Genomic DNA, 16,166 nt, shown 5'->3' with positions numbered 1-16,166 from the left:
TGCCCTCTGGGGACAGGGTGTCCTTCACCAGCATGGGAAGAGCAGCAGGGCTACCTTCAGTCTCTTTCTACCCCAGACATGTCTCACACGGACCCTCTGGGAGTGCAAGCGTTAACTGTAGAAAGGGGTGGTGGGTAAATTAGCAAAGTCTCCAGCAAGAAAACACTCACCTCCCACCAGCTCTGCAAATATAATATAATGGAATGGAGGCAAGCCACAAGTGTGGAGCTGGTTCCTGGCGAAACACACAAATACCTAGCCTCCAGCCACACCTTGTTCTGCAGCCCTAGGTGTAAGTCCCTTGCTTACCCCCAGGGCCCTACGGAGCCTTTTATGGGTGCTGTGAGCCCAAGTTTAATTAGCCTGACCATCTCTCTAAACATGACTCCCCACTTTCTTTTATAAGTTCTTTATTATAGAGTCTTTTTAATGCTTATTTTATTTATTTAATTCTTTTGAGACAGGGTCTTACTAATGTAGCCAAGGCTGGCCTGGAACTCACTATGTAGACCATATTGGCCTTTAAACTCATAGTGATCTGCCTGCCTTCTTAGTGGTAGGATCAAAGATGAGTATCACTGTTACCTGACTTGCAAAGTAGTTTAAAAAGTCATTTGGAAGGTGTGGGCACAAGAGCATACTGTAATAAGATCCAGAGAGAGTGTTGCTAACCTAGTGCCTGGCTGTTGTACCTTGCAGGCCATCATTACAATCAAGCAGGGATCACACAAGGCTTGGCTGCTCCTAACCCAGTGCTGAGGAGGGAAAGCAGTCCTCCCAGGAATAGTAGGGAGTCTCTGAGGAATGGCCTGCCAGTCCGGAGGTTGCCCGGCAGTCCCAGTGGCTCTAACCAAGCAGCCCCACAGTCTGGCACTCATCAGCCTTTCCTGGCTGCTGCCCCTTTACCCTTTAGGCCTTTGCCTGGCACTAGTGTCTTCTCAGACTAACAGGGCAGGGCAGGAAGGACAAAGAGAGGAAGGGAACTCACCTTTACCTCTTTCAGTTTTTATTTTCAGATGTTTCCTAGTTCCTACGGGAGAAAAACCCATTGGGCGCTTTTTGCTTGTTAAAAAGTTTTTTAGATTTATTTATTTTGCATGTATGAATGTTTTGCTTACAGGTATGTATGTATCTATGTGTACCATATGCACGCCTAGTTACCGTGGAAGTCAGAAGAGGGCATCAGATCTCCTGGAAATGGAGCTACTGATGGTTGTGAGTCACCTAGTGGTTGGGAATGGAACCTGAGTCCTCTGTAAGAGCAACAAGTGCTCTTAACTGCTGAGCCATCTCTCCAATCACCACCCCCCACTGGTTTTTGTTTTGTTTTGAGGCAATATCTCTTGTAGCCAGGGCTAGCCTTGAACTTATACAGGGCTAAGGATGACCTTAAACTTCTAATCCTCTGTCTCCAAAATATTAAGATGATAGGTCTGTAGGCCTACAGCTGGTGTGTATGGTGCTCCATGCATGCTAGGCAAATACGTTACCGATGGAGCTGCACCTCCAGCCCCCACTGATCTACCTAAGCAGGGAATTTCTGCAGAATATTTCCATATTAAAATTGGCCTCCTGTTTTAAAGATGAACACAGAGGCTGTGAGGGCAAATGAGTTCCCGCTAAGGCCCCTTCATCCTGTTGTAAACAGCCAGCCTTATCTGCTGCTAAACCCTATTCTTAAGGTGATGAATACAAATCTTTTCCTCTCCACTGCCAGGGGAGGACTCAGCTTCCAGCAGAAAGAGTGGGGGTGAAGGGCCTGTGTGTGCTTCTCTGAGTCTGATAACAGGGTAAGCACATCCCAGATCCAGAACCTTAATTCCTTTATGTTCCGAGTTCAGGTCAAGTCCTCTATGGAACGGCGTTAGAATATTTTCTGAGATCCGGTTCACAGGTAGGACTAGTTGGACAAGTGAGAGAAAGAATAGAGTGAAGAAGAATTAGCACAGTGTCCCTCTCTCCTTTTGAAAGTCAGGAACGTATATGGCACCTTCGTAGCCCTCTCATAAGAACCCAGAGGTAGTAAAGGAATGTGTACTGAAATTTATTTGCTGACCCTACTGGAGACCAGAGGCAAGCACATTCTAGCCTGAAGTTTTGGTATTATTCACTCACCAGACAGCAATGGCAGCTTATTTTAAAATAAATACAAAAGGCCTAGCAAGGCTCTATAAACCATAGGCTGTATAAACTCAGCTTGACACATTCCCCTGCTTTCAGGTGAACAGTTACTAGCCGGAAAATAAAGCTGTCTTCCACGCACAGGGAAATCAACGGCTCCAGGATAGCACATTTCAAAACTGAAGGGCTAATGAACCCCACACAGTGTGTGTGATTTCTAATGGGATTATTTTAAAACTACTAGGAAATAAAGTCCTACAATCCGATAGGAAGACAAGGTTTGGGCTGCGAATTCACAATCTCTCCCTGTCACTATCTGGTGACCTTGCTCTCATCCGCTCATCCTCTGTGGCCACAGCTAATCAACTTGGGGCAGTGGTAATAAACCGGATCATTTTTGAAGTTCTTCTAAACTCTGGTTCTGTAATTCTGAGGGCCTCCTTTCCTTACCCAGAGAGCTCAGAAAGAACTCTTTGTTTCCATAGTAACACTATCACTTGGAAAATACGGTATTTCCTTGTGCGGTGGTGGCCTTGGTAATAGGAGTTAAATATTAGATTTTGTTGGGGATGCAGGTTAGTGGTAGAATGCTTGCCTGGTGTGTGTAAGGTCCCGAGTTCAAGCCTCAGGTCTGGAACAATAATAAGCAAGGGATGGGAGTGGGGCAGAGTGTGAGAATGGTTTTTACATCCTGGGATACGTGAGGATGCAGAAAATCTGAGTGCACCGTGGACCACTCATTAGAAAGCGTAGGTGCTCAGCAGTGTGCGCTATTATTAGCAGCCGCTCCCATCATCATCTTAGGGTGTAATTACTGCTGTCCCTCGCTCTCTCTCTCCACCTTCCAAAGCAGATGAGATAACAAGTTAGAGAGGACATGCTCCCTTCCCACGAGAGGCTCACACACAGGTGGGGACAGAGATAAATTACTCTAATGTGGGATGGGTCCCTGGGTTCACCCTCCAGCACTCCAAAATACAACAAGATACCTTTAGTGCAGTTTTCCAAGAGCTGTAATGGTCTTCTGTGTAAATGCCATCAGAAGTAGTCAGTCTGGGGCTGGCAAGATAGTTCAGTGGTAAAAGCATTTGCCACCAAGCCTCACACACACACACACACACACACACACACACACACACAAATGTAATAAAAATTATTTTAAGAAACAGCTTTGGGCTGAGACAGTGTCCAAAGTCAAATATGCTGTGGAGGCATAAGGAACTGAATTTGGATTCCTAGTCAGATAACAGACAGATGACAGAAAGGCAGATAACAGACTCATACACACACACATGTAATATTTTTTTAAAAATGAAATAGCTATGTTAAGGCTGTGGAGATGGTTCAGTCAGGACAGTGCCTGCTACACATAAGCATTAAGAACCTGAATTTGGATGCCCAGCACCCGTATAAAAGGCACTGAAAGCACCTGTCTATATATAACATTAGTACTGGGAGGGCAGAGGCAGGGGATCAGCCTAGCAGAACCTGTGAGTTCTAGGAACGGGGAGAAATCATACATACCTCATACCTCAAAAATAAAGTGAAGAATGATAGAAGATACCCAATATGTGATACTCTGCCCTCCCACATGTCCACCTATGAAACATATACATACACTTCTCACTCCCCCACCATCCCCGTGTGTGTGTCCCGACTGTATGTGAGTCTTTCGTGTGAAGAGAGAATGTCTTCTCTAACACGTTATTTCATCTGCTTTGGAAGGTGGAAATAGAGAAAATCAAAAACCAAACCCCCACCGCCACACACACACTTGATTCCTCTATGCTTCCAGCCTATAGTTCCCAGAACTATAGATGGATCCACGGTAAGTATTTGTTCATTAGAATGTTGAAGACTTTCTAATCTGTCACCTTAGGGGATTCCAACAAAGTCAGTGGTTTACAGAAGAAATCTGAAAACACGAAACTGAGCTGTTTAACAGAAAAATTCCTTGGACGAAGTTGAAGGTTAATCTTAGTCGGGATTCTACTCCCAGCAAATGGTGCCATAGTGTGGTTCTAGGATTATAATAAATGAGCATGATTAGCTACACAGAAAAGATAACCGCTTGGGCCTCCTTGAACATTGAAAATGATGTTCTGATTGGAATACATCAAAGCAAAGGCAATTATCTTAGCAACTGAGCTTCTGAAACTAATTCAACTTAAGATTCATTATCTTAAGTTGGCACCAGTTCAGGGAGAGCGCATTCCTAAATGCTTGTTAGCAAACCAAAAAGATGGTTTTTACACAGCAATGGAATGACCATCTCATATCTGGCTATTGTCCTCACTAGTGGAATATGCATGAAGGCTTGTGCCATCTGAAAATCCTACTACTAAACACAGATCTTTCTTTGATAGATGTGTGTGTGTGTGTGTGTGTGTGTGTGTGCGCGTGCATGTGACATGCTTGCACATGTCAGTCCCAGGCGTCCCATTACTCAGGAGTCATCCACCTTGGTTTTTGAGACAAGGTCTCTCCCTGTCCTGGAGCTCAACAAAGAGGCTACATCGGCTGCTGGCAATTCCCAGAGATGCACCTGTCTCCGTCTCCCCTTTGCTGGATTGTACCATGCTCAGCTTTATATGCGGTGAGGTGTGTATACGTGGCATATATGCATGCATGTTTTGTATGTGCATGGGTGAATATGCATTCTATTTACATACCTGCACATGTAAAAGCCCAAAGTTGACCTCTGCAGCTGTCCTCCATCGATTGAGGCAGAGTCTTTCACTGAAACTATAGCTCACTGATTCCAGCTTGTCTAGTTAGCCAGGATCCCTGGTTCCATGTCCCAAGTGTTGGGGTTGCAAAGAGCCCACATGCCTGTCTGGACTTTACCCAGTGCTAGGGATCTTGAACTTCAATCTTTAATTATACCAAGTTATTTGCCTACTGAGCCATCTCTCAAGGCCCTCTGCTCAGTTTCTTTACACTGGTTCCGGGACTGAACTCAGGAACGTCCCAACTCCCTGCTCAGTCCCTTAAACAGACAGTGACAGAAAAGGAAAACGATGCTATGACCAAAAGCAACAGTTAAGACTTCACTGCTAGCCGGGCGGTGGTGGCGCATGCCTTTAATCCCAGCACTCGGGAGGCAGAGGCAGGTGGATCTCTGTGAGTTCGAGACCAGCCTGGTCTACAGAACTAGTTCCAGGACAGGCTCCAAAGCCACAGAGAAACCCTGCCTCGAAAAACCAAAAAAAAAAAAAAAAAAAACTTCACTGCTGATTTCTTTTGGATTTAATGACGCGACCGCATACAAATGACATCCATTCATACAGCTAGCCCACAGCCACAGGGAACGAAAACATTCTAGAAATGTCAGGCCACCCAGGAAAATGTTGAGCTCACAAAGATAGTCCTGGCCTTATAAAGCTCACTAGGCAGCAGGGGTCCCTTTAAAACATGTCTCTTACGGTGGGAAGAACTCCATCACTGATCAGTCATGGACAGATTGAAGACAAAGAGGCTGCCTGATGGCTGGTCTGGGAGGTGTGTGACCTCAGAGTGTCCCTGGAAGACTGAAACTGGCTTCTGAAGTCTGCTTTCTCTGCAGCCAAGTAGGTTGTCAGGGGCCTGAGCACATACATGTGACCTGGATCTACATACAAGCATTAAAAAGCATGGCTTCATGGCTTGTGCTAGGATCTAAATTGAAAAACTTACAGTAATCCTCGTCAAGCCATCTCTTCACTTCGTAGTTAAAAGCTGAAAATGAACTGCTCAGAACATATGTCAGGAAGGGTGGAGCCAGGACCAGCACTAGATCTTCTTGCTTCTGCTGCGGGCTCCTTTCAGCGTGGCACCCCGACCCAGTGAAAACCAACATGCTTCTTGCAGGAGGGAGGACCAGTCAACATCTCACAACCAAGTTACTGAGTACGAGGGAGGAGCGCCAGGCTCAACATAAGCTGTGCTGCTCTGCCCAGGGTTAGGGGGCAAGAGGGCCAGGCCTGAGCCATGGTGGCCTTAACTCCTGGCACTTGCTGACTGCTTCACTTCCTTGTAGAAAACTGAACAGTTACACTGTGGCATGTCACACCCTTCTCAGCCCTATGCGAGGGAGAAAGAGAGGGAGTGTGCCTGACTTTGGTGGCAGCACTCTCAGCTACGGCGACTGTGTGGGAAGCAGACGACAAAAAGGCTGATTGCTTCTAATTCATCTGCCAGAGGTGGCAGAATATGCACACAGTGATTAAAGGCATTATCCACAGCACAGCTCGGGCCCTGAAATGGACACCAGGCGTGGGTGGAGGAAATAAGAAAGGAGGCTCCTCTTTCCCAAGCTGGCATGGGAAGAATCAGATCTAGGACTGACCTGCTACCCTGCCTCCTTCCTGGGGCAGGAGGGCAAATGCTACAGATTACCAAGCATACAGTTTCAGAGTGAGTCACGAGTCCCCAGGACTCCCTCAGGGACATGCTGCCCTAGCTTAGCTTTCATGTACTTAGGGAAAGAGGGGGTGGCTTCTCTCCCAGGTAACACCCCGGCATTCTGCTGCCCTTGTCGGTGTGTGAACCAGCCTGTCTCCCAAGACATGATGGAGATGGCACCACACATAGTACCTGATACAAGGGGGAGCCCTGAGTGAGCTGGGAAATAAGACCATCCTGTAAGGACAAGACCTGAAGCTACTCCATAGTGGACGGTAGCAGAGCTATACTAAGTCATCTAAAGCGGACACAATAGCTCCCAGGGGCCTAACTAGAAGTAATATGCACAAGGAGGGTGGGGTGGAGATTTTAGGAGTGTTAGCCATAGATGAACAGAAGTCAGACCGTCATGCAGAGAAGCTTTGTCCAGGACTAACTAGGTCATTCTGAACATCCAGTGGACCCAACACTCCTAGTGGAGAATAGGCAGAGCAGGCCTGACTGTGTCCACCCAGCAGCCCTGCACTAAATTGCCTTCTCATGTGCTTTGCCTCAGATTGGTAGGATAACCTCTGGTCCAGGAGACAATTCTACTTCAGAGTGGATTAAGAAACTTGTTGGCCCAGTTTATACGTCTTCTGCCTTGAGCTGGTCATGTGACTTAGCGTCCCGGGGATCATAGCTTCAAAACTGTAAGTCTGGATAATATTTCAGGCCAGAGGAATAAGTTTATTATGCATTTTTCTCCTTTTTAATTTTTTGACAAATTTTTACATGTGTACAATGTATTGTGATCATATTTGCCCCCATTGCCTGCTCTTGTTTCCTTCCCATTCCTGCTGACCCCTTCTCCTCCCTAACTAGTCTCCCTCCTGCTGACCCCCTCCTCCTCTCTTACTACTCTTCCCTCCTGCTGACCCCCTCCTCTTCCCTTACTCATCTCCCTGCTGCTGACCCCTCCTCCTCCCTAACTAGTCTCCCTGCTGCTGACCCCTCCCCCCCCCCCAACTAGTCTTCCTCCTACTATCATATCCTGTTGCTTCTTTGTGTAGACCATATGCAGGCAGCCGCAGCTGCAGTGTGCTCATGGTTCCCATACCTCCGGCATATCCAGAGGGCAGATTTTGGAGCACTCTTCCCCATCTTGGTCTCCTATCATCTTCCTGTCCCTCTACAATGCTCCCTGGATTTTGAAGTTTGAAAGACTAATAACTCAGCCCCTGGCAAGGGACAGGGAAAGTCTGTGAAGAGATCACCAGCCAATGACACGGCCACAATGACTGACTGGTGAAGGGCTGTGTAACAACGGGTGTGAAAACATCCCATCACCTGGATAAGCGCTCACAAATGACTTTATCAGTGGAGGATGCTGAGCCACCAATTCCCCTCATGTGAAGACCCGAGGACAGCAATCTAACATACATGATAGAAACCAGTCTCCTTGGACCAAGATCGTGGGTTGGACTGGTTCTGCCAACTCTGAAAAGGTCTTCCTCAAGTTATAAGTTCTTTCTTCACTTATTTCAACCCCAGAGACTTAAGAGGCATCTACGTCCTTCATCATCTCTCTTAGTCAAGAATTTCCCAGAAGAAACTTCAGGTCTACCCCACGCCTATGTGCAGACCTGTGTGGATAGGGAGAAGGCACTGCCCAGGGGCAGCAGCGGCTGTGAAAGAAGGCCACAGGTCACACGGAGTGGGGGCTGCAGAACACTTGGGGTGGGGTTGAGTGGTCCAGGTAGCTGCCTCCTCTCTTGTGCTCCCCCCACCCCTGAAGCTTGTTACTAATTTCAGGTTGACAATCTCTATCCCAAACATTTAACACTAGCAAGTTTCCCATTTCAGAGGACTGGGGGAGGGGATGCTATTCAGGAATGCTTGTGTAGACTTGACCAGTCTGGAAATCTGTAATTTGAAATGGCCCAGCATCTGAAACGTTTGCAGTACTGTCATGATGCCCCAGAAATTTCAATTTTGAAACATTTTGGATTTGAGTTGAGCAATGCTCCATGAGTGTCACTTAATGTGGAAGCATTTCCCATTATGGGACTCAGATAAACCAGGTGTGAGAATATACCTGTCAGCTCAGTGCTCAGGAGGCCAAGGCAGGAGGAATGCAAATTTAGGTTCAGTCTAGGTTACATTATGAGACTCTGTCTACACATACATGCACACACACACACACACACACACACACACACTCACACTCACTCATGCACGTGCACACACACACATATCAAGGGTAAAGATATTCAAATGGAGGAGAGACTTTCAACATGAGGTTTCTGGGAAATGACCCACAGGCTATGAGTTACTGAGACTCATTCTGAGCAATAGGCCCAATGGGTCACAGGCCTCTGCCTCACTATGCTCCAGCTGTGGGTTAGCAACATTACTGCTGGACAAAGCAGAGGCCATTGGATAATGTTCTAGAAGGAAACGATGGCCCATGCCTAGCTTGCCAGTTTCCGGTCCAGAGTCACTCACCTTTTTCTTCTTCTTCAGAATCACTTTCACACCATCCACGGAGACCATGATGCTCACTTTCTTCTTCTTGATGTTCTTGGCTTTAAACTCATACTGCAAAGAGAACAGAGAAATAGATTCCAATTAGACCAGCCTTTCTGCAGTGCCACAGCTGGCCACCAGCCTGGCAGCAAGGGCTGCAATGCTGTGCAGTCCGTAACAAGCAGCTCTGGGGACGAACGAGCATGTGGACAACTCCAGAGAAGACTCTGGGGGAAGGAACCTCCAGGTTAGAACAGGGACCCGAGTAGTCATCAGCTCCCACTTGGCCCTCACCTAGGACCATGTCAGCGGACTTAAACATCCTCAGATGGACCTAAGCCATTCCATGAGATACAAATACAGCCTGCCTTGAAAGTCTCCCCTATATACCAAACCTTCTCTCAATAATTCACCCTGCCGTGTAATGACTCACTGTCAGGCAAGTATTCCTTGTGTCTAACCAAATGCTAATGGCACACCACTCCACCCCCAGGGAAGATTAAGGGCTGGAACCAGGCTTTTTGCATAAGAAAAAAAATTGTAAATTCCAAGCTATGATCCAAGAGTTCCACCTCCAAAGTGCGGGTCAGTCTCCAAACCTACCCACAGTTTAATCCATCTGAACATTGCCAGGCTGGAAGATAGTAGGGTGCGGGAGGAGCTAGACCAATGATACTCATACAGTTTGCATTGGAAGATGGAGGGGAGGAGCTAGACCAGTGATACTCATACAGTTTGCATTGGAAGATGGGGGGAGGAGCTAGATCAATGATACTCATACAGTTTGCATTGGAAGATGGGGGGAGCTAGATCAATGATACTCATACAGTTTGCATTGGAAGATGGAGGGGAGGAGCTAGACCAGAGATACTCATACAGTTTGCATTGGAAGATGAGGGGGAAGTAGATTAATGATATTCATACAGTTTGCATTGGAAGATGAGGGGGGAAGTAGATTAATGATATTCATACAGTTTGCATTGGAAGATGGGGGGAGGAGCTAGACCAGTGATACTCATACAGTTTGCATTGGAAGATGGGGGAAGGAGCTAGATTAATGATACTCATACAGTTTGCATTGGAAGATGGAGGGGAGGAGCTAGACCAATGACACTCATACAGTTTGCATTGGAAGATGGGGGGGAAGTAGATTAATGATATTCATACAGTTTGCATTGGAAGATGGGGGGAGAGCTAGACCAATGACACTCATACAGTTTGCATTGGAAGATGGGGGGAGCTAAATCAATGATACTCATACAGTTTGCATTGGAAGATGGGGGGAGAGCTAGACCAGTGATACTCATACAGTTTGCATTGGAAGATGGGGGAAGGAGCTAGATTAATGATACTCATACAGTTTGCATTGGAAGATGGAGGGGAGGAGCTAGACCAATGACACTCATACAGTTTGCATTGGAAGATGGGGGGGAAGTAGATTAATGATATTCATACAGTTTGCATTGGAAGATGGGGGGAGAGCTAGACCAATGACACTCATACAGTTTGCATTGGAAGATGGGGGGAGCTAAATCAATGATACTCATACAGTTTGCATTGGAAGATGGGGGGAGAGCTAGACCAATGATACTCATACAGTTTGCATTGGAAGATGGGGGGGGGGGAGTAGATTAATGATACTCATACAGTTTGCATTGGAAGATGGGGGCGAAGTAGGTTAATGATACTCATACAGTTTGCATTGGAAGATGGGGGAGGGAGCTAGACCAATGATACTCATACGGCTTACGATGCCTCCACCTCCATGTTTTCAGCTCGCATCTGAAGTCCTGAACAGGACGTTGCGTCATTCTGCCTCGCTGCAGAACACCCACTCAGACTACACCCCAAGTCTTTCCATGAAATTTCCCCAATCACAGCCACTTTATGCCTATACAGATGTTTATTGCCGGCAGTCCAATTCATCATTTTCCTCAATGAACTTCATTCTGAGTACTCCTCACATTTAGCAAAACCATTTTCAAGAGGCTTGATGAGCCATGCCCATAGTTCTAGCATTCGAGAGGCTGGCGAGGGAGGGTTGGCATGAGTTTGTGGCCAGAGTGGTTTACATAGTGAGCTCCTGGCGACATAATGAGACCTTGTCTCAAAAATACAAAACAACAAGAAAACAAAAAGTACTTTCATTTGGTCTCCATTTTAGTATCACCACATTAAAAAAAATATATCTGGAAAGCTCTCAAACATGTATGATACAGACTAAAATAATCAATTGCTTCAGACACAGAGCCAAGACCTCCAGCTACGCCACCGTCCAGTCCCGGTTAAAGGCACCCAGTTCCTCACTTGGCTCCTGAAACGCCACTATTTTGAAATGAGTATGCTGCTAGGAATCACAGGAATCCGTCCCAATAGAAGGAAGAAAACACATTGATAACCTTACCAGAGGCCATAGCCTGACTTTCCTAGCCACGCCCTTCAAGAAGCAGACCTCAAGAGATGCCAAGCTGGTGATGTAGTCCATCTGGAAGAGTGCTTGCTACCGTGTGGAAGGTATGGCGGTACACACCTGTAATTCCAGCACTTGGGAAGTGGAGGCAGGGGGAGCAGAGGCCAAGGGCCATCCTGGGCTAGATAGCAAGCTGAAGTTAGACTGGGTTTGAGGTGTAAAGGCACTTGCCAAGCAAAGCTGCTGATGTGAGTTCCATCCCTGGAACCCACATAAAAGTGGAAGGAGAGGACTGATTCCATGAAGTTGTCCTCTGAGCTCTGTATACATGTAAACACACAAATAATAAACACAAGTAAACAAGCAAGCAAATAGTTTCCTATTGCCCATAGTCTGTCCCTTACACCAAGATTTTTTTATTCTAAGTCATTTTATTTTATAGGAATTTCAAGAGCCATAACATACATGTAAAAGTACATTTAAAATATGGACTGTTTGCTCATTTATTCAGGCCAGTAATAGACAGACAATAGAGTAGGAATTGTGGCATAAAAAACAAAACCTAAACAAATGCGGCACCCTTCTTTAGCGCCTAGACCATTCTCTCTGAATACAGGAGAAAAGGAGAGAGAAAGGAGGGAGATTTGGTAACAAAAGACAATAAAGATTTCACAAGGAATCACTCTTGTCATTACTGGCCAACGCCATTAAGTAGCATTGCAGTTTAGAGCCCCTATGTTTGGGAAAAAAGCCAAGTATCGTCAATAATAAAAATAAATTACATCCATTTTTTGACTTGGGTTGAAGCTGAACTAAAATATAAAGCAAATATTTGGGATTCCATTTTTTTCAGAAATTTGATTCACCGCTATGCAAATAATCTGACATTTCAAAAATGTATTTTCAGTAACATTTGAACCACCAAGAATTTGCTAATCCTCCTTTTCTGCTTACAATGCTCATACCTCTTGGATACCTGCTTCCTAGAGACAAGGACACAGCCTAACAGAGGTCGTATATCCTTCTTTCTATTATCAGCACATGCTGTTGATCACAGCTGAATAATCTCTAGGTGTCAATACCATATATCTCTCAGTCTGATGGCCACACACACACCCCCAGCCTCAATCACAGTACCCTGCCAAAGAAACATCTTATCATGGGGGCTGGAAGAAGGGCAAATCCAGGTAACAATTACAAAGAAAACAGCGAAAGTCTTCCTCATCCAGAATCCAAAGCTAAAGGAGAATTAAAGGGAAGAGGAGGGTGGTGTGTATGGAAAGGTGGGGAAGGGAGTCTGGCTTGGGACAGGAGCTCAGCATCACATCACAGTGCCCTCTAGCTGTGCAGCACCCGCACCCCTGGTGGACAGAACCGGAACTGCTTAGCAGGCACCTGGGGAATGACTCCAACTCAGTTTGTCTCTGGACTGCAGAGTTCCGTTCAGCTGCGGTCTAGATGAACTAACATGACCTTGGGTGAGAAACCAGTCGTGGCAATCTGCAATACAGCTGACTTTGGACTTATTCCGACCAGGAGAGGGGAACCTGCCCTAGTTCCTGACCACACCTTCCTTTACCTCCGCTTACTCGAACTTGAATAAACACACCTTCCAGCTGCACCCCTTTCTGAACAGGCCTTCAAAGTGTAGGCTGCTCCTGCAGTCACACACATGTTCAAGAGGCATGGCAATAAACTCTGGCAGAAGTTACGGGCACAAGAGTTTGGAAAGAGCCAGTGAAGGGCAAAATATGCCCCCACGCAGGGCAGTCTCAACTGCTTTTCTATCTTTGGTTTCTTCAAGGATGCCCCTTTCACATTTTCCTACATATTTCCCTTTTCCCCCTTTATAGCAACAAAATTAAAGCAGATCCATCAGTACCTGCTTCTGCTAGGTACTGTGCCATCTCTTCTACCCTCAATTTTACTGTATTTGGGTGTGTACGGAAGGGGGTGGGTGCCCGTCTGCATGCATGTGAAGAACATCCGTCAACCTCAGGTACCATCCCTCAGGAAAGAACTGCCTTGTTTTTTAGATAATGCCTCCCAGGTAGCTAGACTGGACTGGCTGGCCAGAGAACCACAGGGATCTGCCCTGCTCCATGTCCAAAGTGCTGCGCTTACAAGCACATAATACCACCATGCTCTTCTTTCTTTCTTTCTCTCTCTCTCTCTCTCTCTCTCTCTCTCTCTCTCTCTATCTCTCTCTCTCTCTTTCTGGATCAAAGCCTGGTCCTTAAGCTTTCAAGGCCGTGCACTTTACTGATTGAGCATCTCTCCATCCACAGCCCCAATTTTAGATAACTAATTGCCTGCTAAGCCAAACACAGGTGCCTCCTATTTCGAGACGAATCTTGTAACTGACTGCATCTCTTTCCTATTTGGTCCACTTCTCTGCTGGAGTCACTCTGGGATCAAACATCATGATTCACCGCCTAAACCTAGAAAGATGTCCCCAGCTAGTTCCTTGTGATTCTGAATCTTACCTGTATTTTTACAGTTCCTGTAGAATGGGGTATGGTTGGTGCAGGCCTCTAATCTCAGCACTTGGGAGGTGGGGCAGGCCGATTTCTATGAGTTTTAAGTCATCCTGGTCTACATAAAGAGTTACAGGCCAGCCAGGGTTACATAATGAGGCCCTATCTCAAAGACAATCAAAACAGAACAGAACAATAATAAAAGAATAAAAAAGGCAAAACCCTCCACAAAATCTGGGGTCACTGAGATGACTCAGTGGGTAGGGTACTTGCCACCAAGCCCGGTGACATGAGTTCAATTCCCAGAACCCACATGGTGGAAGAAGAGAATAGACTACTTCAAATTATCCTCTAACCTCTTCACGAGCTTTGTGTCATAAACACACACACACACACACACACACACACACACACACACACAAAACAACAACAAAATTAAAACCACAAAATGGAACTAAACTTTCTTTCAACTGGAAGCACTTTCTGTCTCTATCACCATGCACACGCAGGGCTCTTATAGGTCTGTGGGTGCAACGATTACCAAAAAAGTGAGACACTATTTTCTCCCAGAACTCAGTGACATTGTCAACACAGGTGCCTCTTCTAACAGCTGGCAGAATGCTCTGGAGTGCTTCAAGTTGAAAAGGAATGAGAGACGCAGGACGCAGGCCCCTAGGTCCCATCACACGCAACTGCCAGCACTGCCCACACGCTGCCTGCAAGGGCTCCGAGCTCCATCACACTCTGCATTAATCCACCTGCCTCCTGATGTCCTGACCACTTTCCACCTGCAGAACTGGAATGGAGCTGCAACTCTTCTGGGAACTCCGGACATAAAAGCAAAATGCTGAAATACATTTGCCATTAAGCCATTTCTTTTCAGGGTAATTACCCTCCACTCAGACAACCGTGCTTTCATGCTCACTATGGGGAGAAAAAAGGGAAGGGGCTCCCAGAAAGAAGTCCTCCCTTTTACTGGCTGTTGTTGCTTTGAGGTAGAGTGCTGTTGGGTAAGCGGGCTCGGGAGGAAGCATCTGTGTCCCTCGGGACAAGAATCTTATCTGCTCAGGAGTTGCCAGGGGCTGAAGAACAAATAGAATCGCTGGTGCTACCACTGTGGATCAGGCCAGCAGCAGAGTGTATGCCAAGAGGCCTGGCCCTCCACCCACTGTGGCCAGACTCTTTTGATACATTCACTTTGCTGGCCACATTAAACCGGAGGACTCAACATTTGAGGGAACAAAACAATACAAAGTCCTGGAACACCAACCCCTTGGAATGTCAAAGGGAAACTATGTGAGGTTCATAAAAAGCCTTGGGATCTTGTATTGGAATGAAGGCCATGGAACTCGGTGTGCTGTGCCCGTCAGTGAGGCCCAGGAAAGGGGAGGCTGGCTAGGGGATGCCAAAGGTGTCAGGAGGACGCACTTGAGAAGTGACATGAACAAGAGGATTGGCTAGAAGTCAAAGTTGCGTCCAGACCAGCACTCAGGAGGCAGAGGCAGGTGGATCTCTGTGAGTTTGAGGCCAGCCTGGTCTAAGAGTGAGTTGCAGGACAACCGAGACTACTGAGAAAAAAAAAGAATGCAACACATTTTTCCATCATTAAAACAAATGGTTCACAGTATAAACAAATGTAACACATCTTAAAATAATATTCCACAACAATATGACTCAGTCAAACCCAATGAGGAGGGCAATGAGCTTCTGTTGTCTAGGGTACCCAGCTTCTCTCAGTTCCAGCTCCTGTACATATGAAATAAGAACTTGAAAGACAAAGGCCCTAAAGCAATGGTCCTGACACTGCTGTACCATTCAGTGGCCTGTGGGGTTTAGTTATAAGAAATCTCAAAACCACCATTAAGACCTAAAACAGAGAAGATGCCAGATCTCATCTGCAGAGTCTATGAGGATTCCTGAGAAATTAATTTTTCCTCCATCAGCTTCAATACTCTAGCCATTGGCAGATGACAAAAACTATTCCATGGGCTTGAACTTTGGGCTCAGTCACTAAGAGGCCTTGATTCTACATTTGAAAGATTGACTGGTTTTGATGTAGCAGGGTTTCTAATGGACTAATGAAACATTACAAATTTTATTAGTTTAAGAGAACAAAACTGGATCTAAATAATAATCCATATAATCTGCAAAATCCTTTAAAGAATGTTAACAGAAAAGTTATCTTTAAGAGGATAATTATCAGCCCAGCATGGTGGCATAGGTTGTTAATCTCACCACTGGGGAGGTAGTGGCAGGAGGATCACTAT

General features: G+C 46.1%; 1 protein-coding gene across 4 annotated transcripts in view; it reads right to left on the bottom strand.

The window, feature by feature from the left end:
- Positions 1–16,166, bottom strand: part of LOC121454874 (carboxyl-terminal PDZ ligand of neuronal nitric oxide synthase protein-like) — a 286,814-nt gene that overhangs the window by 82,273 nt on the left and 188,375 nt on the right. For all 4 annotated transcript variants that reach the window (XM_041662247.1, XM_041662248.1, XM_041662250.1 and 1 more), the window contains exon 3: positions 8,992–9,084. In XM_041662247.1, coding sequence (XP_041518181.1) covers positions 8,992–9,084 — 93 coding nt within the window. The remainder of the gene's footprint in view (positions 1–8,991; positions 9,085–16,166) is intronic.

The sequence above is a fragment of the Microtus oregoni genome, unplaced genomic scaffold (genome assembly GCF_018167655.1).
Source record: "Microtus oregoni isolate MIOR12 unplaced genomic scaffold, Mior012 000013F_ref0000133, whole genome shotgun sequence".
NCBI classification, from domain to species: domain Eukaryota; kingdom Metazoa; phylum Chordata; class Mammalia; order Rodentia; family Cricetidae; genus Microtus; species Microtus oregoni.
Note: the sequence above shows the minus strand (reverse complement) of the source record. Positions and strands in the feature narration are given on the sequence as shown.